Below are 12,770 nucleotides of genomic sequence, written 5' to 3' on the forward strand. Positions count from 1 at the left end.
AAATAATTTTACTTATTTGACATTTTTTTCAAATCCAGGTTTACACTTAGACTCGAGTTCTTATATCACGACCGCCACTCCCTAACCAACACAAGCTGTCAATATTGAACATACTAAAGTCTGTTTGAATGGATTGCAGTTCAATTCAGTTGAACACTGTGATTAGGATGTTTGGATCGCCAAATCTATTACGTAGTACATATATGTCGATGATCATTTATTTACTTGTGATACAAGGTAGTTACATTGTTTGAATAATAAAATAAGACGTGCTCTATGATCAGCTTAATATTGGCATACAAGTCTTGCTTAAAAAATATGTAACATATTTATAAAGATATTAAGCAGTATGGTCTAAAATTCTTCGTCGATCCAAGTGGAATTAACATAAATAATAATGATTTCTTATGTTTACGGGAATGTTAGACATTAAAATAAAACTGTTTTTCGATTTTTTTCCCGGTTTTTTATACTTACTATAGTTTTCTCACGACGTTTCAAAGACTGCAGCATTTATGGTCACGGGAGGACTGAGGTGTTGGTCGTCCGAAATGTTATTACAATATTTACCTACATTTCACTATATTTTTATCGTTAGCTGTTAACGGTTCGGTCTACGCAAAATGAGCCTAGGTCTTGAAATATGACAGCCAGTCTTTGGGTTAAGATTTATTTATTATAAAACAGGATCCAAGTCTTTAAAACGCATTTTTTCGTGGGCCCGTATATAACTCTCAATTTTACATAATTTCGAAGGTTGAAAAACACAACATTGTTGTCTTGAGATAAAAATATTTCCTCAGCAAACAGACTGCCAAGTCTAGACGCTAGAAAAAACAATTTCAATATAAAACCAATTTAAAACACAAACTACACTCACCCCTGGCATTGGTCGCGGCGTCGGCTATCTTCTGGAAGGCGTCCAGAAAGGCTGCGATCGCGACTAACGCCGATCTGGGAACAGACGGTATGATGTTATTTTCATGTGTGAGTTTGATTTCTTGAGCGTGAAAAACATAGCGTCAGTTGCATTGTGCTATGACTGTCATGCAGAGGTTTTCGGTTGGATCCCCGTGTCAAGTAAAGTGGTTCTGAATTACGCCAAAATATCAGCAGCAGTGACGAAGGGCTCATAAAAGCCCATTCCTGGCGGATTCTCTTTAGTATTGCGGATTTGCAGAGCGTATCCATACATATTAGTACCTAAGAATACTGTACGTCGGGTTCCTTTTTGGAAAATAAATTCACCCTTCGCTACTAATCAGCAGCATACTAAGGCGAAACCTAGTGTCAGCCCAAAGTATAGAATATATGCCTGATATAGCGACAGGCTTGATCCATATGACATGATGTGACGATGAATACACACGGCGAAAATTGGATGCACTAATCTGCCTACCCCTTTGTTGTTATAAGGCGTCAAAATGTCTTTGTAAATTACTGCCGTGGTAATCTAGAGGACAGTAAGTCGAAGGCGGCCAAGTTTTTAATGAATGATTTGGAATGGGCGTCATACGAACTTTCTTTCTATCTACGTTTCATACAATTAAGTAAATTAAAAATGCTTTTTATTGTTTGATAAACAGCAGTAAGAACAATGAGATCTAGTTAACTATGTAACAGAGCAGAACCAGCTTTTCTGACTTCTGCCATCTCGAATACCAGAACAGTATGAATACATAATGACATAATAGAATGGCAGAATACCTTACTACAGTACATGTAGAAGTCATTTTTAGAGGCAGTGACAGATTCCCACGTCAATTCCGTCGACCGTTATTACCGCATCATCAATCACGTGTGCATTGATTACGTCGTGGGTGAAACGGGGCGACAATTGGCCTCACTCGGCACGGTTTCATGAACACAAACAGACTGCTGGTGACACGACTTACAATGTCTCATGTGGACTATTCCCGAATGGACAGATTCGCTCAATTTTCATATCATAGGGCGAATATTGATATGTTTCGAGGTTTAAATGTCGACAATTCGTGACTTACTAAGTCCGCTCAGTTCTTATCGAATTGTATTAACTAAAAAAGATAACTATAAAAGATGAAGATTTTGATTACAATCAATTGAATTATCAATAATTTAGTCGACTACTAACCTAATTACTATTTCGTCTCTTTTACTGTCCAATGACTTGACGTAGGGAAGAGATTGACTTCGGTAGGTAATAATGCTTTAGAAGTAGATGACGCCACGGAAAAATTTTGGTGAGCTTTGTCTCTATTCGTGTTCCTACTTTTCAGATAGAGCCTCATCGAAAAGAAGGACTTTGGACGTCTATGCATGCACTTCATAAAAATAAAAACTAGAATATGCAAGTGGAAAGGACTTTCTAGACTTAGGACCATGCATGCACTAACCATCAGAAAAAAAAATTAGAATAGAAAGAAAGAAACATTTATTCGCACACTATACTGGGACGGACACAAATATTTACAACAAGGTACAAATAAAAAGCAAAAATACATAGAGGATTCGGGCAACGTGTATCCCATGATACTGCTGAAAGGTTCCAGTTCAGCACTCAATGCCGGGCAAGGTGTGCCTGGCGCTGGTATGGAATATATAACAAATACTTACTTGAGAGCTGAATGCAGTTTCGTCGCCTTGGATATGAACTCCTCCCACATCGGAGTGCTGTTCTGTGAACAATATTAACAGAATTAAAATCAATAAATAAATAGCATGGCTTGTATATCTTCAGATTCCCTGTTCGATTATCAGCGTTTTTATATTGATATGAGATGAGACACTTTGTGTTCTTTGCATGGTTTTGTTTTTTATACGGGTAACGCAATGTGACCCCACTTCACCTGATAATAAGTGGATTGGGATCCAATAGAATGTCGACTGACGAGAGCTGATTACCCCTCGGCAGTCGATACGATCATGCCGGCCCATTGGAACCGGATATAAACAGGCTAATCCCGGAACGCGACATACTTACGTGGGCCGTCGTGGTGGGTTTGAACACAATATAAAATATATCCTACCACTAGCAAAAAACCGCCGGTCTTATCATGTACTGCGTGTAATTAAAGAAGTTACGCGAGTTATCCTAAACTTAGCTTAAGTTTTAGTCTGCAATCGTCGATAAATAATAGTAAAACCACTGACCAACGTATTTTTGAATAGCAGAAAAACCTACTTACAATATTACCCAAATAAAAGAAATAACACACATTACCCCACAAACGACAATTCTACAAAAACCCCGAAATTCCTCGCCGAATCACAACGAACAAATTCGAACCCTAATTCGAAGTGTTTAGAGTTTCGAGTGCTCCAACATCCATAACCAATTATCCGTTTACGAGACATCTCAAGGTAGACCGTACAGGACGGCGGCAATTTGTCATTATATGTAATGTTCGTGCAGGTAACAGAGTTATTGTAACACGATGTCAATTATGCGACCTTATGAATGCGACCAATGTTTGACCAAATCTTGGCACTTAAGATACCCAACATTTGTGTTTCATCGGATAGTGATTGCCGTAGAACATCATCATCATCATTAGCCGCAGGATGTCCACTTCTGAACATGGGCTTCCCCAAAAGATTTCCAGATTGACCTATTGAAAACGGCCTGCATTCAGCCGTACTCATAGCGAAAATAACATCCCGGCTGATTACAACAAGTTTCCAAATAAGTTGTTCTAGACTATGGACCTTGATAATAACAGCCAGCTTAATTGTGACACCATCGAGGACATCGACATTTCTCATTTAAGCACTGCATTTCCTTATTTACAGATAATTCAGACACAGCCAGTTTTTTTTTACCCGTACGTAGTATTCCCAAAGGAGTTTGACTCAACTTAAGATATTATAAACTTGTGGATCTTCTTGGCAAACGAATCAACATGAACAATTTAAAATATATAAAGTGTTTTGATGGTATTTTACAAACTACACCAGCTCTATACGATCGAAACTTTTCTCCTACTGAAGGAAACTTTAGTCCGCCACACTAGCGACAGCGAGTTAATAGACCTCAGATGAATCCTGAGAGGGTTGTGCACACGTACAGGAATAGAGTTTCTTCTTATTTTACAAGTAAAATATAACAAGTAAAATTTACTTCTCTAAACTTAATGTAACTATACACACTGTAACGAATTTATGCCTTTAAACTGATTTTAGAATGAGCAACAACTGGAGTTTCTTGGCCGATCTTCTCTGGTGGGAACTACTATCTAACTTGTTATAACTTCACCCCAAGAGCTAGGCTTGACGTGCAACTAGGGCACCCACCTTTTTCCAACCAACTACGTAATCATGAATTATTAAAGTATTTTCATCCTCTTAAACGTTCTCCAAAGACAAAACGTTTTTTATCAACCTTTTTTACCAAAGATAATCAGAGCCCTTCCTCTATTTATAGAACCCTTCAAAGTAATGTCATAATTTCAGTAATATGTCACGGCGGCAGCACAAACGGTCGGCATCTCATCTTTGATGAGTTTTAACTCGCCCTAATTTTTGGATGCGTCATTTTTAACGTGTATAAATAACGGCTCAATTTTGTAGTGGCAGCGTGTTTAGATTGTGAGGTTGTGGGTTCGATTATGGGCACTAGCAACTGAAAATTTGCCTGTAAGGGTAGGCAGAGACAGTACCTCTGATTCTGATACTGATACACAAATAACAGATTTTGCATTTATCTTATACTTAACTAAGTAAGATTTATTTTGTATTAATATAAGTTCTCACTGATTTATAATTCATGAAAGGTAATTAATTCTGAAATTACACGCCTTATTGCATGCTGTGATTACCTTAATGTGGTTGTGCATTTAGCTTGATTTACATTTGTATAATCTTTTTGTAAACGTTTTAATGTATTAATTGTTGGTAATCAAAATAAAATAAATAAAAAATATCGATATAAATCTTATCCCAAATAATTTTAATGAGTTCAAATGAGGCTTGTCCAATCATAATCGAACCCAGACTCCTAATCACTGCCCATACGCTTCCGAGCGACCAATAAACCAAGTAAATTGCCGAAGTTCCTCTACACCTGAAAGCATACCACCAAAGGGATGATCTGTTGACTTTTCCCACGGCGCGATGCACAAATGTCGCGCGCATGTCAACCCGTCGTTTGACAGGACTCCCTGCGCATGCGACGCATTTGGTGATAAAAAAAAATGTACAAGACATTTCTTGTTGATAATAAAATGGATTTACAACACTAAATGTGATGGGATGGATTTATTGGGAGTGCTGAGGTCTGCGCGATAACAGTGTGAATTTAGGCGGATATGTTTTTGTAGGCAGGCGCAGGCCGGCTACTGTAGGGAGAAATATTTTTTTATGTGAAATACTAATAACGATATATTCTTTTCATTCTATATGTCACACAAAGTTAAATATAAATAGTTATATAAAAATGAGCATTTTAAAAGTCATATCATTTCAAATATTGTTGAAATCAGAATTATAGGCAATCATAAAAATACTCAAAAAAGCGGCGATAGCCTAGTTGGGTGTGGAACGGACTGCTAAGACGAATGTCCGCAGGTTCAAATCCCAAGGGCACACACCTCTGACTTTTCTAAAATCATATGCGTATTTTTTGTGAATTTATCGTTCGCTTTAACCGTGAAGGAAAACATCGTGAGGAAACATCTGAGAAGTTCTCTATAGGAATTTCGAAGGTGTGTTAAGTCTACCAATCCGCACTAGGCCAGCGTGGTGGACTAAGGCCTAATCCCTCTCAGTAGTAGAGGAGGCTCGTGCTCAGCAGTGGGCAAGTATATAATACAGGGCTGATATTATTATTATACACAAAGACTCTCCTGTGTAGGATTGAATCCGTAATATTTTTTTCAATCGGCTCAATCCATTGGTGCACGCACCCAAATTGCACACATCTCTACCGATACAATTATATTTTTATTGATACTAAGTATAAAATCCTAATATCAATTTGCCCGACCTAGAAAATCGAACCCAAGTCTTCAGCGCTGCAGTCATACCGTAAACCAGCTACGCCACCGAAGCATTCAATCCTATTCAATTTAATTTATTTTAATATTGTACCTACTACCTTATTCTATACTGCAATAAAAAAAAAACAAATCAACCCTAAACAACCGACGACGGTACTAATCACACAACACGTAAACCATCGTAAAACTTTCATCCGGGTCGCGAGCATACCAGGCGGGTTAACGAGCGGCCGCCGGGTACGCGTGGACGATGAGCTCGTTACGACGGCAGAGCGACGTAAACGTCGCGGTTGATGTTATTCAATGATTGAGATGGGAATTTACGGGGCGTTTTAAGAAATTATATTTGAGGAGATTTAGCTCGCTGCTTCGCGGGAGTAGTGGCATTTTATTATGTTTGATTTAGAGATATAAAATAAACTTTATGTTACTCGGAAATAGGTGTGTTTTATTCTTATAAACTAACGCCCGTATTCATAGACGTTTTTATCTAAGGACGGAGCAAAGCTGTGATAACAAGTCTGTTTCAGTGCTGACGGCATGGCAGCCTTCGCAGTGCGTAGACATAGCGCCGTTGTGATTGGCTAATATTGAGACAACAATATTAGGCAATCATTGCTCCGTCCTTAGATAAAAAAAACGTCTATGAATAAAGGTAAATGTGCAGCTCAAGTTAAAGTATCTTTATTATAAGTGAGGATTTTGGAACAGTTTTTAAAATAATTTAGGCCGTAGATTGAACATAGCCGCACTGGACTTATTAAGCTACATACACAAAAATATACCAAAAAATCCACTCAACAAACCTCAACAACCCAAATTCCAACCCGTCATCCGCATACCTCGCATCTCATCTAAAACAAAACGGCTCAATCGCAACCCGTACAAGGCGCAATTAACCCGTCGAGGGGTGTCGCGCACCCTCGGCACACACACCCCGGCCGAGCCGGCCGCGCCGGGCCAAATTGTCGTGTCCGGGAGCGTTCGTCCGCGATAATGGTTGTGTGGTGACGTGGGGTTTATACGTGACGATACGATATCGTGGCGAGATGTCGGATACATGATTGGAATGTGAAAGTCTTTCCCCTTATTCATAGACGTTTTTTATCTATGAACGGAGTGTTGTGATAACAAGTCTGTTTCTGAATGCTGACGGCATGGCAACCTTCACAGTATTGAGATACAACAATATTAGTCAATTATAACAATCGAAGGCTGACATGCCGTCAGCACTGAGAAACAAACTTGTTATCACAGCTTTACTCCGTCCTTAGATAAAAAAGGTCTATGAATAAGGAGGTTTATCTTAGCAGTGATGTCGTAATGTTACTAACTATGTTGCTTCTTTGTATCAAATGTTTTAAGAATCAAAGATTCTATTGATAATATTAATTATCAAAACCCATTAATACACACATTGGAATATCTAAATATACGATCCCAATCATAGCCCCAAAGTCTGCTACTAAAGCCTTTTTGTAGGCTAAAATGATAACCGACAGCCCATCAGCCACAATACCAGATGATCGTCTCATACCCACACTTTTACAACGAATCATTTTAAATATAGAATACGAAAACCGTACATTCGAAATTTAAAAAAGATCGTAACGTGTAAATCAAGGGTTGCAAGTCAACGACCCGCGGCGCGCCTTGTTAGGCAAAGCGGGCACACAGGGCCCGATGATACTTCGCGTCGAACGGTTAACGCCAAATTGGTGCTCGCAACACGCGGCACAAGAGGCCTCGCTAGCTAGTCACCGGGTTATGTGAAACAATCCCGAGTGCACTGAAGGGTTGACTGAGAGGCTTAATGGAATATTCATTTGCATCTTGCGAGTACGCCGTTACGGGGGATCGCTTCATTCGTCTAATTCAACAGGGCTTTGCAATGGCATCGAAACTCTTTAGATTTTCGTTAACCAAAATAACTTTTTTATCTCTTGAAATTAAACTTCTTTTCGGATTCTATCGCGGTATTTTCTATCTCTATTTTTAAAAGAGACATTTAATATGGCGGATATGATGCTGCGTTAAAATTTATGTCAAATCCTAATCTTATAGGAAAATATATACAGCGAACAATAAGCTATATCGATGATCAGATAATAAAGTAGATAATTGAATCAAGCAGCTCACGATCGTCGTAGGGTACAACCACTATAATTATAATTGTAGAATGTAGGTAGACATTGTAACTTTACCTTTTTTTAGACGACCCCTCCGTGACTATGAAGGCTGCAAAGTCCTCGAAACGTGGGAGAAAATAAAAATTTATTACAGAAACCGCGATATAATCCGAAAACTAGTTTTATTTTAATAAAATGACTATCATAATATTCAGCCACATGAATACAGAATCAGCTACAAAATCTCGGACAATCTTTTATCCTATTGCACCATCATCATCATCAGCCGCAGGATGTCCACTACTGAACATGGGCCTGCCAAAGATTTCCAGATCGACTTATTGTAAGCGGCTCGCATCCAGCGACCAGCGACTTTTACGAGGTCATCTGACCACCTCGTGGGTGGACGTACGACACTACGCTTGCCAGTTCGTGGCCTCCACTCCAGAACCTTCGTGCCTTATCGGCCATCAGTTCTGCGAGCTATGTGCCCTGCCCACAGCCACTTCTATATTATTTCATGTAAAAACTTAATTACTATTGCGTATACCATTAATTTAATTCAAGTGTAATTACTATTCGACAACCACATCCTGCAATAGCAGCAAATTACTACTTCCTATGATAATCGCAAGTAAGGTTGTGATAGACAGACGGACAGACGCATAATACATTCATACAGTGTATTATAATATTCTTCCTATTTTGGACGTTATCGCAGGAAACGGCTAACATATATGGGGAAAGTTAAATTGCACCTGGTAATTTTGTTGCAGTGGAAGCTAATACGTCAACGTCTTATATATTTGATTTCCGAAGTAACTTATTAAAAAACAATACATTTATTTAATAACTACAATTTTATTAAATTTTTAAATCATATTGAGTAAACGTTTCTTTTAAAACTAATCAAAGAGCCCATCCTGCACCATATCTGGCGCAAAGGTGGTCATAACACTGGCAACATTAGCACGCTGTACAGCAAAAGATATATGTGTTGCACCAGATATGATTCGGCACGAAAATATTAAATAATTCCTAAACTGAGACTCGAACCAAACAATCCTAAATGATCTCGTCCAATTACGGTGTGACCAAATTACTTAAACAATAAAAGAAACTTCTCGCCGTAAGCCCAAAAAATCCGTTACATTACTCTGAAAGAGGAAAAAACGGACAAGTGTGAGTTGGACTCGCGCACTGAGGGTTTTTTTTTTCTTTTACACGTGCGTTACGACTTGTCTTAATGATCAATGACTTTGTGCAGAAAGTAATTTTCTTGCCAAATTCTATGATTCTAAGTCAACGGGGAGTACCCTGTAGGTTTTGATTGATTACATTATGAAATCGCAGAATATGCGGCATAAAAGGTTATGTCTTTTGATTGCATTCACTTACAATTTTGATTTTTTGCACCTAAAAGAGACCGTACACTGAATTATTTTACATAAATTTCAACTTGATACCTCTACGAATCTCGAAAAAAGACTTGACAGACGGACAACGAAGTGACCCTATAAGGTTTCCTTTTGAGATACGGAACCCTAAAAAATCAAGCTCTTTCGCTCGCACAGCCCTGTCGAAAAGCACGGAGCTACCAAACAATGGAGTAGGCGTATAAAATCCAACACAATCGTGCATTCAAGACGCCGCGAGTCGTCGACCCAGTTTCCTTGGCAATGCGCGTATGGCGTCCGTAAAAACACTTAAAAACACTTGACGAACGTATGTGAAAGATGGCAATGATAATCTGTGCCGTCAAATCATAATAACATTTCTAAAGGCTAGGTACTAAATGATCTAGAATCTACATTGTATGTCTCACTCATTCGAGAGCCCGGCTGGTATCTGGGTAGATATTATATATCACTTTTAAAGTATATTTGAGTTGCATCCAAAGGACATTGTAAACAAACTATTATGTTCTTTGAAGAATATCGTAACCAGTGTAATTAAAAAGGCATAATGATATGGACGGGAACAATTATAAAAACGTTTATACCTACCCTCGAGCTGCGACTCAAACATCATAACCCGAGCGTCAATTAGTAATAAAGTAACTGTGAACCTGACCGGCTGTTTTACTCGAGTTAATCACCAACACCACACATATCTTCATACTTATCAAATAATCAAATAAATGACAAAACGCAGAATAATTTAATTTCTCTCTACTGCTTCCAGGATACTTAAGCTATTTCTTTACTATTAATATCATTACCAGTATTGTTACCATTGCCATCTGCCACCTTCTGTTCAACACAATTGTTCGTACCTCATCGACGCGTTGTGAATAGGGTCCGCACATGCTGACGACAGATGCAAAATGATACATTGCGGACGCAACAGCTGTATTACAGAAGCCGTACTTAGCTGGTATATTTTGTATGCTGTACTTAAGATTTTTTTTAACACCATGAAGAGGCGTGCTCTCCGCTCGCCTGATGGTGAGCGACATGACCGCTCGTAAAAAATGGCAACGCTATGTGGAACATTGAATTATGTATTGATCAGCACTGCACTAGGCTAGTCATCCTCTGATCCCACTCGGAGACGAAGACACTGAAAGGATAATTCGTCTCAATTCGGACATCCAAAGAGCTTTGTCCGAGGACCAGTAATGTAGGTAGGTACTCCTAAGTCGTGCTTAAAATGCTAGCATTGTTCCGCTCAATTTCATTAATTATGTTTATTTATTTAAATTAAATATAGTCTTACAGGAGCTACACCTAAAGCGATTATATTTACATTGTCATATAGCCAATTCAGATATAGATAGTTATGTATAGGCATTTCATGTAGCTATACATTATGAATTACAGTTTCTATAGCTATCTTTATGAATTTACATCACGCGTTTATTCCTGAAGGGGTATGCAGAGGCGCAACTAGGCTTCGGCGTGTTCGGTTCGCGGTCCCCGAGTCATTCTGAACTGCTGATGGAGACCACCATGGGGTTTTAATCGATCAAAATCTCCGTCTACCTTGCTTATGCACGAGGAGAATCCAAGAAGATTTACCCCATGAAAAAAAGCTTGTCCTATCATAACAATATTTGGTCTCATAATCTATACTATTATATAAAGCTGAAGAGTTTGTTTGTTTGTTTGTTTGTTTGTTTGAACGCGCTAATCTCAGGAACTACCGGTCCAAACTGAAAAATTCTTTTTGTGTTGGATAGCCCTTTGTTCGTGGAGTGCTATAGGCTATATATCATCACGCTATACCCAATAGGAGCGGAGCAGTAATGGCTAATTTCAGAAATTACCGGTCCAAACTGAAAAATTCTTTTTGCGTTGGATAGCCCTTTGTTCGTGGAGTACTATAGGCTATATATCATCACGCTATACCCAATAGGAGCGGAGCAGTAATGGCTAATCTCAGGAACTACCGGTCCAAACTGAAAAAATCTTTTTGCGTTGGATAGCTCTTTATTTGTGGATTGCTATAGGCTATATATCATTACGCTATACCCAATAGGAGCGGAGCAGTAATGAAACATGTTGCAAAAACGGGGAAAAATTATTAGTTTTGAGAGCTTCGGTTGCGTGCGCTGCGTAAACGGTTAAAGTTATGCAACAATGATGTATGACGGAATTGTTCCTCTTAAAAAGTTCTAAAAAAATATATTATAAAACAAAGTCCCCCGCTGCATCTGTCTGCCTGAACGTGTTAAACTCAAAAACTACCCAACGTATTAAGATGAAATTTGGTATGGAGACAGTTTGAGACCCTGGGAAGAACATAAGCTTCCGGGAAAATATATAGCGTGACTTTTATAACGGAAAACTTTAGCCCGATAAACTTTATAACGCGAGCGGAGCCGCGGGCAAAAGCTAGTCATTACAATAAAAGTGTAACTGGCCTATGTCCATCATAAATACTGAAAAAAAAAACTAATATGGGAGATCAGTGTTGCTACCCTACAAAAGAACATATTTTTAAAATTTTAGTGTCTGTATGTTTGTACACTTATGACGCAAAACTACTAGGTACATACATGGATTGAATGCAGATTTTACCGATGTATTGCTAGAAGTACAACTTAAAATATATAATGGGATATTTCTCCCGCCAAACCTTCATCACGCGCGCTGAGCCGCGTGTAAAAGTTAGCAATAACTATAACTGTTAAAACATAATTACAGTTCCATTGCGTCTTGCATCTCGCTCTAACGTCAAAGCTTTCAAACAGCTGTCGCTTTGAAAACGTAGTTGTATAATTTAATTAAACAAAACTTTGAGGCCGATAACCGTCGCAGAAAACTTGTAACTGATTGGAGATCGCAACTGTGACCGCGAGTTCGCACTGAAGTATTCACAAACAACACACTCAAGCCTTTTATCCCTGAAGGTAGACAGAGTGCAACTTCTGCACCCACTTCCCGCCGTTTGTGCTCCGTCCCAGGATTAAAGGGAGTAAGCCTTAACATTAGCTGACTGATGATTGATTCCCGAAATACAATATTATTTTGAGAAAAACCAACTACAAACCAAAAAATATTTGAAAACATTATATGCGGTTTAACGAGAAATTATTAAAACAAGCAAAGCAGTATTTTCTCCCATTATTGTTTTTTAAATTCAACACATTTAATGTTTTGTGTGAGTCGATCTAAATAATTGAATACTGTTTCCTACTCTTAGCTTAGTTGGCAATATAATT

At 38.5% G+C, this 12,770-nt stretch overlaps 1 protein-coding gene across 2 annotated transcripts in view; it reads right to left on the reverse strand.

Annotated features, from left to right (window-relative positions):
- LOC115449904 overlaps window positions 1–12,770 on the reverse strand; it is a 149,700-nt gene that overhangs the window by 68,932 nt on the left and 67,998 nt on the right. For both annotated transcript variants that reach the window (XM_037443049.1, XM_037443045.1), the window contains exons 2-3: window positions 2,596–2,657; window positions 881–954 (exon numbers count right to left, since the gene is read on the reverse strand). In XM_037443049.1, the coding sequence (XP_037298946.1) occupies window positions 881–954; window positions 2,596–2,657 (136 nt within the window). The remainder of the gene's footprint in view (window positions 1–880; window positions 955–2,595; window positions 2,658–12,770) is intronic.

The sequence above is a fragment of the Manduca sexta genome, chromosome 5, assembly GCF_014839805.1.
Source record: "Manduca sexta isolate Smith_Timp_Sample1 chromosome 5, JHU_Msex_v1.0, whole genome shotgun sequence".
NCBI lineage: Eukaryota > Metazoa > Arthropoda > Insecta > Lepidoptera > Sphingidae > Manduca > Manduca sexta.